This window comes from Ipomoea nil, unplaced genomic scaffold (assembly GCF_001879475.1).
Source record: "Ipomoea nil cultivar Tokyo-kokei standard unplaced genomic scaffold, Asagao_1.1 scaffold2014, whole genome shotgun sequence".
Classification (NCBI taxonomy): domain Eukaryota; kingdom Viridiplantae; phylum Streptophyta; class Magnoliopsida; order Solanales; family Convolvulaceae; genus Ipomoea; species Ipomoea nil.
The window spans coordinates 808,929-825,812 of record NW_017618442.1 but is presented as its reverse complement, the minus strand read 5'-3'; the positions used below and the strand labels follow the sequence as shown (position 1 = coordinate 825,812).

General features: G+C 37.0%; 3 protein-coding genes across 3 annotated transcripts; 2 read left to right on the top strand and 1 right to left on the bottom strand.

Moving 5' to 3' along the window:
* Positions 1-66: 66 nt before the first annotated feature.
* LOC109147602 (isocitrate dehydrogenase [NAD] regulatory subunit 1, mitochondrial-like) lies at positions 67-4,357 on the top strand. The gene is made up of 4 exons (XM_019295219.1): positions 67-726; positions 2,917-3,156; positions 3,714-3,792; positions 3,892-4,357. The coding sequence occupies exons 1-4, from the start codon at positions 223-225 to the stop codon at positions 4,176-4,178; spliced, it is 1,110 nt and encodes a 369-aa protein (XP_019150764.1). The 5' UTR covers positions 67-222; the 3' UTR covers positions 4,179-4,357.
* A 119-nt stretch (positions 4,358-4,476) lies between these two features.
* LOC109147601 (glycerol-3-phosphate acyltransferase 3) lies at positions 4,477-8,678 on the bottom strand. Its single transcript, XM_019295218.1, has 12 exons — positions 8,240-8,678; positions 8,099-8,156; positions 7,772-7,890; positions 7,363-7,462; positions 6,874-6,969; positions 6,684-6,780; positions 5,737-5,824; positions 5,545-5,641; positions 5,285-5,370; positions 5,040-5,159; positions 4,821-4,919; positions 4,477-4,658 (listed from the first exon to the last, which is right to left on the bottom strand). The coding sequence occupies exons 1-12, from the start codon at positions 8,347-8,349 to the stop codon at positions 4,610-4,612; spliced, it is 1,119 nt and encodes a 372-aa protein (XP_019150763.1). The 5' UTR covers positions 8,350-8,678; the 3' UTR covers positions 4,477-4,609.
* A 6,903-nt stretch (positions 8,679-15,581) lies between these two features.
* Positions 15,582-16,379, top strand: LOC109147545. The gene has a single exon (XM_019295146.1). The coding sequence runs from the start codon at positions 15,582-15,584 to the stop codon at positions 16,377-16,379; it is 798 nt and encodes a 265-aa protein (XP_019150691.1).
* Positions 16,380-16,884: the final 505 nt, after the last annotated feature.

Here is a 16,884-nt window from a genome sequence, read left to right as displayed (position 1 = left end):
AATAATAATTAGATTCTAAAATTGTATTGTATTTATTGTGCTAGACTGCCAGCCGCGCCATATTGAACGTAGCGTTCTTACCCTCTCAGCCTCTCTTCAGTTCAGTTCAGTTGATGGCTTCTCCATGCTAGAATAGAATAGATGAGCAGTGGCATCATTTAGCCAATCGCAATTCAAACCCTAACTTTGTTTCATATTAGCATTTGCAATCGGTTGGATTCAATGGCAGCACTGCCTACCCTCAAACGCCTACTGCTACGCAACCCATCCAATCCCCTTTCCCCTTTCCGATCTCTCCATGCCGGCGCCGGAGCAGGACACGCCAATCACTCCGTCACCCTTATACCTGGCGATGGCATCGGTCCTCTTGTTACCGGTGCCGTCCAACAGGTCTTTCAGGCTATGCACGCTCCCATCCATTTCGAGCGCTTCCAAGTCCACGGAGACATGAACACCGTGCCTCCTGAGGTCATTGCCTCCATCCGCAACAATAAGGTCTGCCTCAAGGGTGGCTTGAAGACTCCCGTCGGTGGAGGTGTCAACTCCCTCAACGTTCAGCTCAGGAAAGAGCTTGATCTCTACGCCTCGCGCGTCCATTGCTTCAATTTGCAGGGGCTGCCTACACGCCACAACAATGTCGATATCGTCGTCATTCGGGAAAACACCGAGGGTGAATATGCCGGCCTTGAACACGAGGTTATTCCGGGCGTTGTGGAAAGCTTAAAGGTAATGCCTTAGTTTTTCACTCTTTACCTTTTCTATTAATTGCGCCTCTGTCACTATATCTTCTATCAGCTTTCATACTGTTATGCGTTTTAGGAATTTTTTGAATGGATTTTTACTGCGATATTTTATGATCATCATATTTCTAGCTCACTCTCCTACTCTTTGAACCGTCTGCCGTAAGATCTACATGAACTAGTTTTATTGAATTTTTATAACCATTGGCATAGCAATTTATGACTCTGAATTTGGACCTATCTTTGAGCAAGATAGGTATCATAAGCAGCAGTCTGTTAGGAGTACTGCTTTATATCTTATTCAACAATCTTGTTTGAAATTTCTATTTCATACCCTGTATTGGTGGCTCTCAAGGTTCAAGATGATGACATTCAAATGATTAGCTACATCAGTCATTCGTGTTAATCCAGGTGCCAAATGAAATGATTTTGATTTGCTTGTTATGTTCCAACATAATTTGCCCTGTTGTTCAAATGAACCTTTATTAGCCACCTTGTACTTCTACAAGATTTCTCTATTTTGTTGAGTTGTTGTCTGTTGAAATTGAGGGATTAAATAGCCACCACCACTAATTAAGTTGAAGCAAAATATGTATAAACCAGAGAAAGAAAGAACAATGATTATATTAACGATATTGTAATAAGGGATATACATACTTTATATAGAGGGATATATGGGTCTAACTAATGGGCTAGGTTACAACTTGTGCTATGCTAGGTTTTTACTCTCTATATTCAACATTCCCTCTCAAGGTGGAACATTTAAAAGTTTCAAACTTGAATTAAGACAAACACACCTTATTATAAACTACAAAAAGAAGATTAGACATGGCTGGATGTGGATGGCTTCAAAAAACACGTCAGTATGCATGAACCCTTGCGCTTGAAGATGAAAGACCCAAGGGATACGGCCGAAATAGCCTTAAAGCAACATAAAAATACAAACACTCTAGGACAAATGTCAAACCGGACTTTCTTTTGTCAGCAGTGGTAGAGGTGATGGAGCAGGATCTACAAAAAGGGATACATCTATCTCACAGTGATAAAGCATATAGCAATAAAGATAGCTGGTTGATAGTTGATAGCAACACTTACTTGAAATTTAGGAAATAATCGCAGCATTTTTAGAATCAACCGGCTTTTAGAAATAATATGGTAGTGTCAAAATTTAACACCTTCAGGAATAAATATGGCACACTGGAAATAACATGGAAACAAACATGACAATGCCAAAATTGAGCACCCTTAGAAAAGAAATCCAGCAATGGAACCAAGAAGTTTTGAAAAATTAACACAACACTGAAAACCAATTTGTTGTTCAAGAAGGGTGGCTTGCAATTATAGAAAACTTTCATATTTCACCAGTAGTATCAGAAAATGGCAAAAAAGTGATAGGGAAAATTTCACTTAAAACCATTGTTAAAGGTGATATCATGTGCCCGCACATGAGTGGGCTTATTGGTGCATGACAGCGGAGGATGACAACCAAAATTTCCAAACTGGGTTGATGAAGGAAAAGGAATCAAACAGTGAATATGGTAACATCAGAAGGTCATTGGAATGGGAGATAAGCACCAAAAACAAATCTAGGGATCTGACAACTCAGGTGATGCATGGCGATAGATCCCGTGGTGGGCTTTCCAGTAGTTGGTCATGAAAAGATCCTGAGTAAGGTAGTGGTATTGGTATTTTTAGGCAACCACCAGAGATGCTTATAACAAGAAAAAAAGGCCATGAGAGTACTGTTCACAGTGGAAATGCTAATTTTCTGACCCAGAATTTTTGGAGATACTATTGTTTGTGGGGTTCTGACTTCTGATACTCTGTTGAAATTGCGGTATTGAAAGGCCTAAGAGGTGGTGAATAGCCACCACCCCACTGTTAAGCAGAAGAAAAGTATGTAAAAGCTGAAGAAAAAAAGAACAATGATTATATTAATGATATTGTAATGCTTACCTTCTAAGAGGGATCTACATTATATAAGAATATAATGGGTCTAACTAATGGGCTAGGTTACAACTATGAACTATCGCTAAGCTAGGGTTTCTACTTTCTATATTTCAGCATTGTCATTTACTCATTAACTTCATATAGCTGCTAGGGGTGTTAAAAATTTAAAATGAATGAATTTCTTTGAGAATATCATTAGCTATTTGCTATTGTTTCAATTTTTCAGGTGATAACAAAATTTTGTTCAGAAAGGATTGCAAAGTATGCTTTTGAATATGCACATCTCAACAACCGTAAGAAAGTGACTGCTGTGCACAAAGCGAATATTATGAAGCTTGCTGATGGTCTGTTTTTGGAATCTTGTCGTGAGGTTGCTAACAAGTACCCTGATATTGAGTACGATGAGATCATTGTGGACAACTGTTGTATGCAACTTGTTTCAAAGCCTGAGCAATTTGATGTTATGGTATATAGCTTTGACCATTCACATTCTCTTTTTTATGGTTGCATGACTAGAGTTGTTAAGAATTATTATTGCCAATAATTTGGGACCAAGAAATGACATGATGGATTGCAAAAATTCAATTTATGACTATCTTTGCTATTTAATGGTGCCTAGTTTGTGTTAGGGTTGGGAACCAGGTAGGTAGGTCTTTTGGTGCCAAATTACCTTTTTTAAAAATGGAATAAAGAAAACACTATGTTGTAGCAGGATGTGAGAAGCATTATAGTTTTTTTTTTTTTTTTTTTTAAAGTGAATTGTTCTTTCGATTTTCTTTATATCTATTTATTCTGTAGTATGTTGCAATTTGTGGGGTTATATCTTATATGTAGTCTAATCTCTTTTATTTATAACTATTTTTTGCTGCAATGATGCTCTATTTTAAGTTTTAAGCAAAACAGAAAGCAATGTGATTTGAGAATTGTTTTGCTTCAATTCACATTGATGGCCTCGGCATTTGCTATGTTATGTTGTACACCTTGAGTACGTTTGTTGAGGAGTGATGAAATTAAAAATGGCAGGTGACCCCAAATCTGTATGGGAATCTGGTGGCAAATACAGCAGCTGGTATTGCAGGAGGAACTGGTGTGATGCCAGGAGGTACTTGTGTGGTCATATATTCATTTTTATTTCATGTCACAGTGATATTGTGGGTGGCTTATTTGCAATGTGTTAACAATGGTGGGTTGGTGGGTGCAGGAAGTGTGGGGGCAGAGTGTGCGATTTTCGAGCAAGGTGCCTCAGCTGGAAATGTGGGAAATGAGAAAATAATAGCACTAGAGAAGGCAAATCCAGTGGCCTTGCTTCTTTCTTCTGCCATGATGTTAAGGCACATGCAACTTCCTTCATTTGCAGATAGATTAGACGCGTCGGTGAAGCGCGTAATAGCTGAAGGTGAACACAGGACCAAAGATATTGGAGGAAGCAGCACCACTCAGCAAGTGGTGGATGCTGTCATTGCAAATTTGGACAGAAGAGTAGAATGAATATAGATTAGATTTTCCCTCTCCTCTCCATCTTATATTGATTTATCGATTGGGGAGTATTAGTACTCCGTATTATTTTTCTTTTCTTTTTCAATGCTGCCTGCAGCATATCATAATGATTAATGAATAATGGATGGATGGGTTGTTCGTTTCAGATATATAATAATAAAATTGGCGTGGAGCCTTTTTTTTTTTTTTTTTTTTTCATTGCTGGCTGGTGAATATGGTGATTTCAAGTTTCAACTTCTAACTTTAAATTGTGAAATAAGCAGACAGCAAGCAAGCAAGCTAAATACGATGATGCAAAAAGGTGGTCACTTCACTTGAATAAAATTGCTTTGTCCAAATAAATAAAATACAAAATGGTGGGTCATTCGAATAAAATTGTAACAGCGGAACAAAAAGTGTGCTTAACAACATTTCTTCAACTTCTACTTCTGTTCCAAGCCACGGAGTATACACTCTGCAAAACTCTGTTGCCTGCAAAATCAAAAAATACACGAAACACTCAGTTGTCATAACAAATCTGTGTATTCGTTCCTCATCACCAAATACTCTCAACATTTGAAATTCAATTAGCAACAGCCTCCATATACTTGCAAGAAAAATAAATAAATCATTAAACAATTACAGTAGACTTACTTCCTCTCTCGGTGCTTGGGGCTAGGGCGAGAATATTTCAAATATCCATCCCAAGGAACCTTCTTAAGACCTGCTCGAACAGAAATGATGTCCCTCACCCTAAAACAGAGATTAAAAAAAAAAAATTAATCCATAAGGGATTCAAGGTATAGTTAGTTGGTGAATGACATCAAAATTCAACCACTAATGGAGAAAACTATGGTAGTTGGTGACATTCACCTCTCTGCAAACTCTATTGGTGTTTCACCAGGTTTTAAATTTTGAGGCTCCAAGTACCAAACATCACAAACAACAGCCCACGACGTCATGAGCTGCAGCAGGTGCATTGTGAAAGATTGCCTGTTAGCAAGATAAAGCAAGCATAAGCTTCCTAAACGCCAAATACACTCAGAATTTTGCATGTGAAGGTGGTGGTAAAAGCAGAAAACGAGGAACAAATTGGACCAGCACCAGTAAGATCTTACTTTCTACTATTCCAGAAAGCATCAACAAAAATTTTGTTGTACTTGATTGCAACTGGGCAAACTGTGCACCCAAGCTCAAATGCACCCTATTTATTATCAGAATATTAGTAAAAGGTACACGGAAACACCATAATAAATTCTGAAAAAAAAAAAAAAGCTTTTTTCTGATAGGACAAGGGATGGAATGAAGGATCTTTTAACACCAGAGCCAAATGAAATATGTTTGAGAGATTATCAGTGGGAGTTGGAAAGAACATTACCTTCTTGAACATGACAGTGTAGTGGTTATTGACACAAGTTCCCTCTGGGAATATAAGAAGAGGATTATTATCAGCCCCTTCAACATGTTCCCTAAGCCTGAAAAGGAAATAGTACTGTGAGCAAAAGAAACCAAGAATATCAACGCCTCCTTTTAAAAATAAAAGTATTCAAGGCCAGATCTTATCACATACTTCCTTGCTACAATTTCACGATCCTTGGCCTCTGAGCGATTGAACCAAATACATCCTACACTTTCTAAAATGGTGCTCTGCAATAATCCTGCAGCCAAAAAGGAAGAAGAAGGGTGTCTTACAATTTTAAAACAAATTCTTTGTCACTAAGATCCATTTTTCTCATTCCTCCAAGAAATTCTCAGGGCTAGTTCACATAGAAATGCATTTCATTTTACATAGAAAACACTTCTATTTGTTACCTTGTACTTCATTTTCTTCAAATAAATGCACATGTAAACATAACAAGACTAAAATATCCTTCTTCACAAATTCTTCCCCAAAACTTAACGTTCTTCAACTAGACCACATTTGACATTCCCAATATTGAAGCAAAATCAAGTAACTGTCATCCTAATTTGTCATATATATCATTAAGTAGGGGACTTGGGAAGGGTCATGACAGTAGCCAATTTGAAGGGTCATGAAAAGGGTGGGGTTTTCAGTTTCCTGGAAGCAGGGGGTGGGGTACAAGCACTGGGATGAGAGTGGGCATTAAGGTAAGCTTGGACGAAGAGGGAGAAGCAGGTGGGAAGGATAAGGGTAACAGAGAAGGGAGGAGGAAGGCTCCAAAGCAATCTCCCTGAAGGTTGGAAGGGGTGCCAGCAACTGGAGGCCAAAGAGGGAGTGAGAGCTAGCCACTGGAAGGGCAAAAGGGCAGGGGAAGGTGGAAGTTGGTGGGGGAAGAGTTATTTTAGAATAGTCACTTCTACCTGTAATACATTTTGCCATGAATGGACTAAAAAGATTATATGCCTTAAAATTCACACCCACTTTAAGCTGCTGCTAAATGAATAGTGTCAATTTCTTTCTTTCAAGAGAAAGGTTTACCAAGTTAGTTGCACCAGTTTACAGGCCAAAGTAGTTTCAGATCTAAGAGAAACAACATGAAGAAAGTGAAGTCCTACCAACCCATCCAGGATGTTTCTGCATGATAACAGCAAAGGCAGTCATCTGTTCTAAAATGATGAAATCAATCATTGACGTGTGATTTGCCACAAAAACCTGTTTCACATAATCAAAGGAACCTCAGGTGGTGTGCTTTGCATTTGTCTAGTAGAAAGAAAGATGAGAAAAATAATGGGACTCTAGCTTAACCTGTTTAGGCCGGATGCTAGGCCGGGGACCATGGTATTTGACAACACCAGTCCATGATGCAACAAAGAAGCTGCATATCAACTCTACCAGAACTCGCTAAAAATTAAATAACCAATACAAGACAGTAAGAAATTAGATTCGTAAGACATATGCCGAACCTAATATAAAAGGCAATAGAGGTTAAAGACCAGAAATATAACATAATTCAATCATGACAGAAGCATTTCCATCAAAGTGCTATGTTATTTAATGAGAAAAGAAAACCTTCTTCAAAATGTAATGCAATTTATGAGTTCAGATTAACTTTTGAATTTGGGTCCAACCAAATAACTTATAGGTCTTAATAAAGAGCAATAATATTGCAAATTAACTTAAACCCAAATCAGAAACTATAAGAGGAAGCTTAAGACAGTGAATGAGCAGACTCAAGAAATATGATAAAAAAAAAAAAAAAAAAAAAAAAAAGGTGCAGCAATCATACACCCATACCTCCAATTTTTTCCTGAGTCTATCATGGCCCTTGAGCAGAAAATGCACAGGAATGTAGCATGACAAGAATATTATCCATCCTACTGTCAAAACAATAGCCCTGTATTACAACTAGGAGAGGTCAGACTGCAAGACAACTTCTCTCAAGGAAGAAAGGAAATATTTTGGTACAATGGCATTCTAAATTCTGACTTGGGGTAAAATAAATTAATCTTATATCTATAGATTGACTGTTCAAATACCAATTACAAAATTTTCTCCAGAACTTGCTAATTAGGAAATGATAAGCAAAGTAACATAAAAAGAACTTTTTTGGCATTAACCAGACACGGAGTGATTATGGTATGAAGGGCACAAAGAGAAAAAAAAACTCATAGTCTTGGAAATGGAGGGAAGAAGAAATACTAACCTTAATGGGAAAAGAAGTCCATATCTGACTACAACACCCAAACACCACAAAGGAAACAAATAAATGTTCCAGTTCCAAGTTTCAGGAGGATTAGACTTGAAGCATCTTGTAAAGGAATCCTGTGGAGGGAAAAAAACACCCCCAAAAAAAATGAAAACTTTACAGGCAAAACAATAAAAATGCTGGTATCCAGAAGGTGTTAAGTAAAATTAACATGAAAATAAAATGAGAATAATTAGGAGAAAATATAAAAGAGAGCTAAATAATGGGATCAGAAATCAAATAAGGGGAAGTTGAAAAAGTAAGAGGGAAGAAGAAAATACTGACATCTACAATGGCACCGGCAGCCTCAGTAAGAGTAGGCGAAATATCCAGCAAATCACGGCTGAAGGAAAATCAAATAAAAGCATTAGGAAACAATCCAAATAAATAAATAAATAGGGACGGAGATAGGGGAGGGACAGATACAGGCGAAGCTTGCCGAGAGGCTCATGAATGGATCCGGTGGGAAGATAGTCTTCCAGGTTGGGTCGATCCAGCTCCAATTCCGACCTCGACGTCGCCAGAACCCTACTCATCCTCTTCCCACACTATGCTATACTGCTCCTCCTGCTCTTTGCCTACAATTTTGCACCACTATTCTTCCAATCTCCGCCAACAGCGATTCCGATTCCAATTCCTATTCCTATTCCTTGCCCAATTCCTATTCCTATTCCTATTCCTTTTTCTTCTTCTTCTTCTTCTTCTTCTCCCAAAAGTTTAATCCCCAACCCAGGCCCCGACACCCGGGCTCGCCCTATTCCTATTCGTATTTCGTAGTAGTAGAGGCTTAGTGCACGTCACAGGACACAGATGCACCAACACAGCTTCAAATCTTCAATCACTTCTTAGTGGTTCAGCTCCCTTCATATATATATATATGTGTGTGTGTATAATTTAATTTATACTATGTATATACACACATATACGGAGCATTATACTCCGTCCGTATATGACTTGATACTGGATTGGGCATGTCTCATGTCACGCTACATTTTAAACCCATCTCTACACTCCAACAGGCAACAGCTGCTCTTGGGCTGAATTGGGCTTTCCTTATAAATGGCCCACATTTCGAATCAAGCTTCTGCAACCCAACATAATATACAAGACAAATTATATCGTGCACTGCAGTGCATATATATATATATATATATATATATATATATATATATATATATATATATATATATATATATATATATATATATATATATATATATATATATATATGTGTGTGTGTGTGTGTAAATACACGCACACACATATAATGAAAAAAAATTAGCAAGGCCGAGCTAATCGGGTTAACTCGACCGAAATGGATGAGTTAACTTAGCTAAGTTAGACGCTAGGCAGCTGCCTAGGCGGCCAAGTCGGCCGAGTTAGGCGTTGACGGACGGTCACCTAGGCGGGCGCGTAGGGGGAAATCGCCACGGTTTAGGGGCGCCACTGATTTTTGCAACACTGACACAACTACAGTTTCATTTCAATATAACTACAGTTTCATTCGATATTTATAGACTCAAATATGTGAAAATGTTTTTTTTTTCAAAAAAAAAAAGTTTTATTAAACAACGGGAAAAAGAGTCTTACAACTGACGGTCCAAAAGTGACCAGAAAACATACTGAGCCCATTTGGGCCTATAATGCTCAAAAGAAACTAAATAAGGAATGGACCCAAGCCCTGACAGGCCAGGCCTAAAGAAAGAAAGAATAAAATAATGGACCCAAGCCCAACTAATAGGCCAGATCAAAAGAATAATAAATGGAGAGAAGAAATAAATACAAGAGGATGTTGAAATGGAGGCGCAGAATCCCAGCAAATTATGCCGTGGAAACGTGTTCACCATGCTTGGTGAACACGCTTCCAAACGACGTCGTTTTATAGGCGTAACTTAAAAAAAAAAAATACTGTTCTATTAACGGCGTTAGTCGCGATTTTGAAGGCAGTTTCGTTTTATAGGAGTTCAAAACAATCAATCATTTTTGGCAGTTTCTACACTTCTTTGATTCGATCCGATATTCACAATTCTCTCCCATTCGCGATTGATTGATCTGAACTCGTAGATGGAGGAGACAGCGGTTCGCGGAGAAGATTCAATTGTTGATTTGATTTCTGCGATTCCAGGTTCGTTTGATTTTCTGCGTTTGATTTCGTTTGATTTATGAGATTTTAGCATGTTGAAGATTTAGTTTGTTTTTACTGGTGTTTGTTCAGTATCTATGCAGTTTGAATGTTTATAATGTCGCAATTGTTATTAGTATTATGTTTCTGTTATGAATTTTACAATATGAGATTATGTATTTTCTGTTACGCAATTATGAATTTCAATACTCTGTTCATGCAAGTGGTATGGATGTTCATAATTTAATAGTTCTATGTTCATAGCATATTAACTGGTATGTTACTCTGTTTGCATATATTCAGTGAATCAAGATTTGTTGGTGATTCACTAAGCACTGATCAAGCAGATGTAAACATTGAATGTGGTTTCTGGTAGTTGTAGGTATTGAGTCATGGTGATTATTTGCAATTTGAATGTCACTAATGTTGCAATTGTTATTAATACTCTGTTTCTGTTATGAATTTACAGTTTTGAGATTATGACTTTTCTGTTATTCAATTATGAATTTTTTGTATGAGATTATGAATTTTATGTTATGAGATTATGAATTATATGTAACTGTTATTGATAGACAATATATTCTTTTTCTGTAGAGCACGGCTGGATTTATTCGGCATTCCCCATCCCCCCTCTACTTAAATAAAGAATATATTTCCATCAAACTTATTTCAATTTTGTAGCATATTATATTCATTATAGTTGAACTGCACATTCATAATTTAGTAGTTGGTATAGGTGGGGTTATATTTTTTTTTGCAATTGCAGTTGATGAAGACTTGGTTGGTGTTGTAGTAAGTAATAGTGATGAAGCTTTTGAGTTATATAATGGATATGCATACAGAGTTGGTTTTAGTGTGAGGAAAGGTCAACAACGTTATAAGGCATCTACTAAGTCAATTCAGATGAAGAGGTTTTTCTGTGCTATGGCTACGTATAAGGAGAAACCAAATAGTGGTGTCAAGCTTTATTCAAAAATTGATATAAGGACTGGTTGTAGTGCACTTGTTCAGTTTGACGTGGGGGGCGATGGGATGTGGACAGTTACAAAACATGTGAAAGAGCACAATCATGAGTTATGTTCATTTGGCAAGAGTTATCTACTCCGTTCACATAGAAGAGTGGGAAATAATCATCTTGAATATTTAAAAGATATGAAGAATAGTGGCGTTGCATTGGCGGATGGTATGAGGTTTTTAAAACATCAGTCATGGGGTTCTCCATTGGTTGGCTTTACCAATCGCGATGCTTACAATTTGATGGCTTTTGAGAGGTTGAAGTGTTTGGATGGAACTGATTCCAATTCTTTGATTGAAATATTTAGGAGGAGGCAATCTAATGAGGCTGATTTCTTTTTTGATTTTGAAGTTGATTTGGATGGAAGATTGTGTAGTTTTTTTTTGGATGGATGGTTAAATGAGACGGGATTATGAGTTGTTTGGTGATTTGTTAGTGCACGATACAACATATCGCACTAACAAATATGATATGATTTGTGGTCATTTTGTAGGGATGAACCATCATTGCATGAATGTAATGTTTGGATGTGGGTTTTTTATGAATGAGAGGATAGAATCATTTGCGTGGTTGTTTAGAGCGTTTTTAAGATCCATGGGTGGCAAGTGTCCACAGACTATCATGACAGATCAATGTTCAGCTATGGCTGCTGGCATTTCTATGGTGTTTCCTACATCACGCCACCGTTTTTGCATATGGCATATTGGTGAGAATTCGAAGAAGCATATCAAGACATTAAGGAATCATAAGGATTTTCTGGATATGTTCAATTGTGTGTTGAAATACACCGAGACTGAAGCCGAGTTTGAAGTTTATTAGACAAGGTATGTTATTATTTACTTTGTTCATTGGGTACAGTATCATATTTTGGTGTTTTTAGTCATTTATACTGTGTATTCAATAGGGGATAAGAATTAAGAATTTACAGTTATACAATTCTGAATTTTCTGTTATGTCATTATGAATTTTCTGTTATGTAATTATGAATTTGTGTTATAAGATTATGAATTTACAGTTATACAATTCTGAATTTTCTGTTATGTCATTATGTACTTTCTGTTATGTAATTATGAACTTTCTAGTATGAGATTATGAATTTACAGAATAAGCTTAGTAAACATGTGTTGTAACTTTCAGGATGGTGACAGAATATAAGTGTCATAAGAATACTTGGCTAGAGAAGCTTTATGATTGTAGGGAGAAGTGGTGTTCAGCATTTAACAAAGATTATTTTTCCGGGGGCATTTTATCTTCTCAAAGGAGTGAAACTACAAATCATTCAATTTCTAGAAGGTTATCTAAGACTGCTGGTTTATTTGATTTTTATTCATCCTTTGTGAGTGTTATTTCTGAATGGAGAAGTAAGGAAAATGGTGAAGATTTCCGGTGTTCTCAAGGAGTACCTGCCATGATGATGGATCATGTGAAACTTCTTTCACATGCTAGAGAGGTATATACCATTGAGATATATTTTTTGTTCGAGGAACAATTTATGAAAGGTAGCTCTTGTTATCAGTAAATTGTTTTGAATGATGGATGTAAGTGCAAGTATCATGTGTGGCGACCAGATATAGACATTATAAGGCATGGAGTAACTTTTAAGACAATCAATTTGGATATATGTTGTAGTTGCAAGCTGTTTCTAGAATTGGGAATACTTTGCTGCCATTGTTTACGTATACTTCATGTGCACTATGTTTCTAGTATTCCCGATAAATACATTTTAAAAAGATGGACTAAAAAGGTTGTTGATGGTAGAAATGTGAACATTGCATCTGTGTTTTATAATGTTGGTGTCCCTTCTTCAATTTGGGCTGTTGAGATTAGTAGGAAATTTCAAAGACTTATTGTTTCTAGTCAAGATAATAGTGTTGCTAGACAATTCTGTGATGAAGCTGTTGAGAATGCAAGGAAAAACGTTGAAGCTGAGATTGGGGATGTGAATATTGAGGAGGGTGTTGTGTCTTCTTCAAGTGGTATTGTACAAGATCCTTCAAGCCGGAGGAGTAAAGGTGTGAGAAATAAAAGGAGTAGTAGTGTTATTGAGAAGAAGTACAATTCAGCAAGGGGGAGAAAGAGTGCTGCAAACAAGTTTGCTTCAATTACAAAGGGCTCTGTCCAATCATTGGTCTTGGAAAATATATCAGAGATTGCTCGTGATTGATATCTCGTACATCCAAGTTCTGGGGGTTCACAGTTTGTTCATTTTAATAAGAATTTAGACCACAATGTAGATATAGATTGAGATTATGTTAATAGAACTTGATATATGTTTAGCAGTGATGTGATGAATACTATGCAAAATATTTAGATTTGAACTATATAGTTGCAATATGTTTGATGTGTACATCTGCAAGTTTTGCATTATATGTGTCAGATTATGAATCTACATTTGTTAAATTATGAATTTTCTTTTATGTGATTATGAATTTACAGTTATGTACTTATGAATTTTATGCTATTAGATTATGAATTGAAAATTATATAATTATGAATTTTCTATTATGTCATTATGAATTTAATGTTATGTAATAATGAATTTACAGTTATAATTGACAACTATAAATTCATAATCTCATACTAGAAAGTTCATATTTACATAACAGAAAATTCATAAATCCATATCTGCACATTTATGATTATATGTTCATAATTTATGGACTATATAATCATAATAAATTTAAAATTACACAATAGATTTAAATTAAAATAACAGATTTTTATATTTACATAACTTTGAATTCATAGCCCTGCATATGCATAATTATATAACTTTAAATTCATAATGACATAACTGAAAATTCAGAATTGTATAACTGTAAATTCATAATGACATAACAGAAAATTCATAATTATATAATAGAAAATTCATAATATGATAGTTGAAAATTCATAAATCCACATGAACCATATGTATCCTGAATAGAGTAATAGATTTTATATTCACAGCTGCAAAATATTTGTTCACATTACAAAATGAGAGATTCTGAAATTAAACCAACCGTCACAATTTCAAAATGAAGTATTCACAAATTTACTGCTTCATGTTCACAACATTTTCAAAGCCCAAAAACATTATAGATTCATTTCTTCTTTGAGAGCTCCCTTGCTGCCTTCATAACCCTGGTTTTTCAGTGTTCTTACCCCATGTGATAATGTTTGACGCATATTTAGCTCTCAGTTCCCAAATGAAGTCAGCCTTCAAAAAAAAAACATTAAATAATCAGTTTAATGGGATGTTAAAAAACAAAAAAGTAAATGTAAGTTGAAACTAATATATCTTATATTCTTACATTTACACTAGTGTTTCTCTTGAACCCACTGTTCCAATCTAGCACATTCCTTTTGTACAATTCCATGTGTCGCATGACATATATGCCACAATCAATGACATTGTCAAGCTCCTTCCCGTGAATGGCCAAGAATTCTACAGGAAGCTTTTGTATCTTACGTAATACGGGTGAGTTCTCTGCAGTCAAGTATTCCTTTAAAGCAGTCATCTGGACAAAAATCAAACTAGTGTCATAATGACATTGTCCATCAATAACAGTTACACATAATTCATAATCTCAAAACTTTAAATTCATAATATCATAATAGAAAATTCATAATATCATATCAGAACATTCATAATATCATAACATAAAATTCATAATTTTATAACTGCACTAGTTTACCAGTAGATTGGGGCAATTTTGATATTTGTCAATTTCTGTAACACCAGCAGACAGGGTTTTGTTGTCTATGATTTCAACCTTTTTTGCAATGAGGTTAATGCACACAACAAAGTAGTGTCTGTGTCGAAGCACGGGGAAAAATATCTAATGTCAGAAGAAGAAGAAGTTAGAATAGAGAAAAAAAAGTGTCATTAATAAATTAAAGTTGAACGTGGGTAATTATAAATTACCAAATCAGCATCACTAATGTCAAGATTCTCAAACTTGGCAATTTCATATTGTAACCTCTCATTAAAATTTTTCTTCCGCTTTTGAAGTGGAAGATCCGTCATCCATTGATCAGTTGAGTCAAGTTGTAGCTAAGGGGAAAAAAAAACGTATTAATGATAAGTTGTCCAATATGTAATGAGAATGATTAAATTATATATTCAGAATTATAGAGTCATACATTCATAGTTCCAAATTTTAAAATTTTTTGCTTTCAACTTACATGTACTAATGTGCTAAAATAGATGCATTTTGGCTTCCCCAATGCCCGTTTTGTGCTGAGGAATGTAAGCCTTAACGCCCATATATCAATGAAGGTGCTAAATTTCATCAATGCTCAATGTGTGAAAATCTCCACGTGTCATAGAGAATTCATCAAAGCTAAATAGTGTTTCACTACAAAACCAAAAAAGTTCGATAAATAAGGTATGTGCTAATCGTCTGAAACCGATCCTGGATAAAGTGATCTCAAAAGCACAGAGTGCGTTCATACCGGGTCGTCTCATTACTGACAATATTTTGTTGGCATAAGAGGCGCACCATTATTTGAAGAGGAAGACTCAGGGGGCAACCGGTGTAGCAGCTTTGAAAGTGGACATGAGTAAGGCCTACGATAGGGTCGAGTGGCGATTCTTAAGGTCAATTATGCTAAAATTGGGTTTCAGTGAGAGGTGGGTAGGTATACTTATGGAGACTGTACGTTGTGTGAAATATCATATCTTGCATGAACAGCAGTGGTTGGGGCCGATTGTGCCAGGTCGGGGGCTTAGGCAGGGGGACCCGCTCTCACCGTATCTCTTCTTAATGGTTGCAGAAGGTCTGAGTGCACTAATAGAAAATCGGGTGAACAGGGGTTTGATACACGGACTTAGGGTGGCAAGGGGTGCACCGCCTATTTCCCACCTTTTGTTTGCGGATGACTGTTTCCTATTTATGAGAGCAACAACGGAGGAGAGTATTCAGATGAAGGAGGTTTTGGATGTGTATGCTTTGGCGTCCGGACAGTTGGTAAATTATGACAAGTCAGTTTTATGTTTTAGTGCAAATGTGGCCCAGCATAGCAGGGAGAATGTGGTTAACGTACTGGGGGTGGCGCAAGGGGACACTGCAGGGAGATACTTGGGGCTACCTTCACTGGTAGGCCGTAATAAAAAAGCTATCCTCGGGTTTCTTAAGGATAGGATTCTCAATCGGGTAAGAAGTTGGAACTCTAGATTTTTATCAAGAGCTGGTTGGGAGGTGTTACTGAAAAATGTGTTACAGGCAATGCCGTGTTTTGCAATGATGGTTTTTGCGCTCCCTATCACCATGTGTAAGGAGATTGAAGTAATGTTAAACCGGTATTGGTGGACTGGCTCTATAGTGAATGCAAAGGGGATAAGGTGGAAGGCATGGCAGGCCGTGAGTGTGCCCAAGGCGAAGGGGGGTCTCGGGTTCAGGCGGTTACGGGAGATGAATCTTGCCTTGTTAGGCAAGCAAGCATAGCGCCTTTTAACAAGGCCGGATTCGCTAGTGGTGAGAGTGTATAAAAGCAGGTATTTTCCACACACTAATTTTCTTGATGCAGTGCCGGGGCCGACCCTTCCTATGTTTGGCGTGGGATCATGGAGGCTAAACATGTTGTTAAAAGGTGGGCGCGTCGGAGCATAGGGAAAGGCCGAGATACTATTATTGGGTCTGATCCGTGGCTAACAACGGATGAGGATCCGTATGTGAGAACGCCACTGGACCATGCGATTGCAAATGCGCCTGTGAGTGCTTTAATGGATGTGGGATATCCGCGCTGGGATGAAGGCTGTGTCAGGGACCTCTTTGATGAAAGGGACGCCACCTGCATACTAAATATACCGGTAAGTCTTCGATTGCCTAATGATCGGTGGGTTTGGAGTGGGGAACCAAAAGGCCATTACTCTGTGAAATCGTGTTACCGGAAGCTAGTTGGGGAGTTGTATGTTGATAAGCCTTGGCATCTTGTTTGGAAATTGCAGGT

What these genes read in the sequence shown, in the direction of transcription:
- LOC109147545 (XM_019295146.1), top strand. Translation starts at nt 15,582, where the DNA reads ATGGAGACTGTACGTTGTGTGAAATATCATATCTTGCATGAACAGCAG.
- LOC109147602 (XM_019295219.1), top strand. Translation starts at nt 223, where the DNA reads ATGGCAGCACTGCCTACCCTCAAACGCCTACTGCTACGCAACCCATCC. An exon ending in GCGTTGTGGAAAGCTTAAAG is followed by an intron (nt 727 to 2,916) that starts GTAATGCCTTAG and finishes TCAATTTTTCAG; the next exon opens with GTGATAACAAAATTTTGTTC. An exon ending in CTGAGCAATTTGATGTTATG is followed by an intron (nt 3,157 to 3,713) that starts GTATATAGCTTT and finishes TAAAAATGGCAG; the next exon opens with GTGACCCCAAATCTGTATGG.
- LOC109147601 (XM_019295218.1), bottom strand. Translation starts at nt 8,349, where the DNA reads ATGAGTAGGGTTCTGGCGACGTCGAGGTCGGAATTGGAGCTGGATCGA. An exon ending in CCTCTCGGCAAGCTTCGCCT is followed by an intron (nt 8,157 to 8,239) that starts GTATCTGTCCCT and finishes ATTTTCCTTCAG; the next exon opens with CCGTGATTTGCTGGATATTT. An exon ending in CTGCCGGTGCCATTGTAGAT is followed by an intron (nt 7,891 to 8,098) that starts GTCAGTATTTTC and finishes TTCCCTCCACAG; the next exon opens with GATTCCTTTACAAGATGCTT.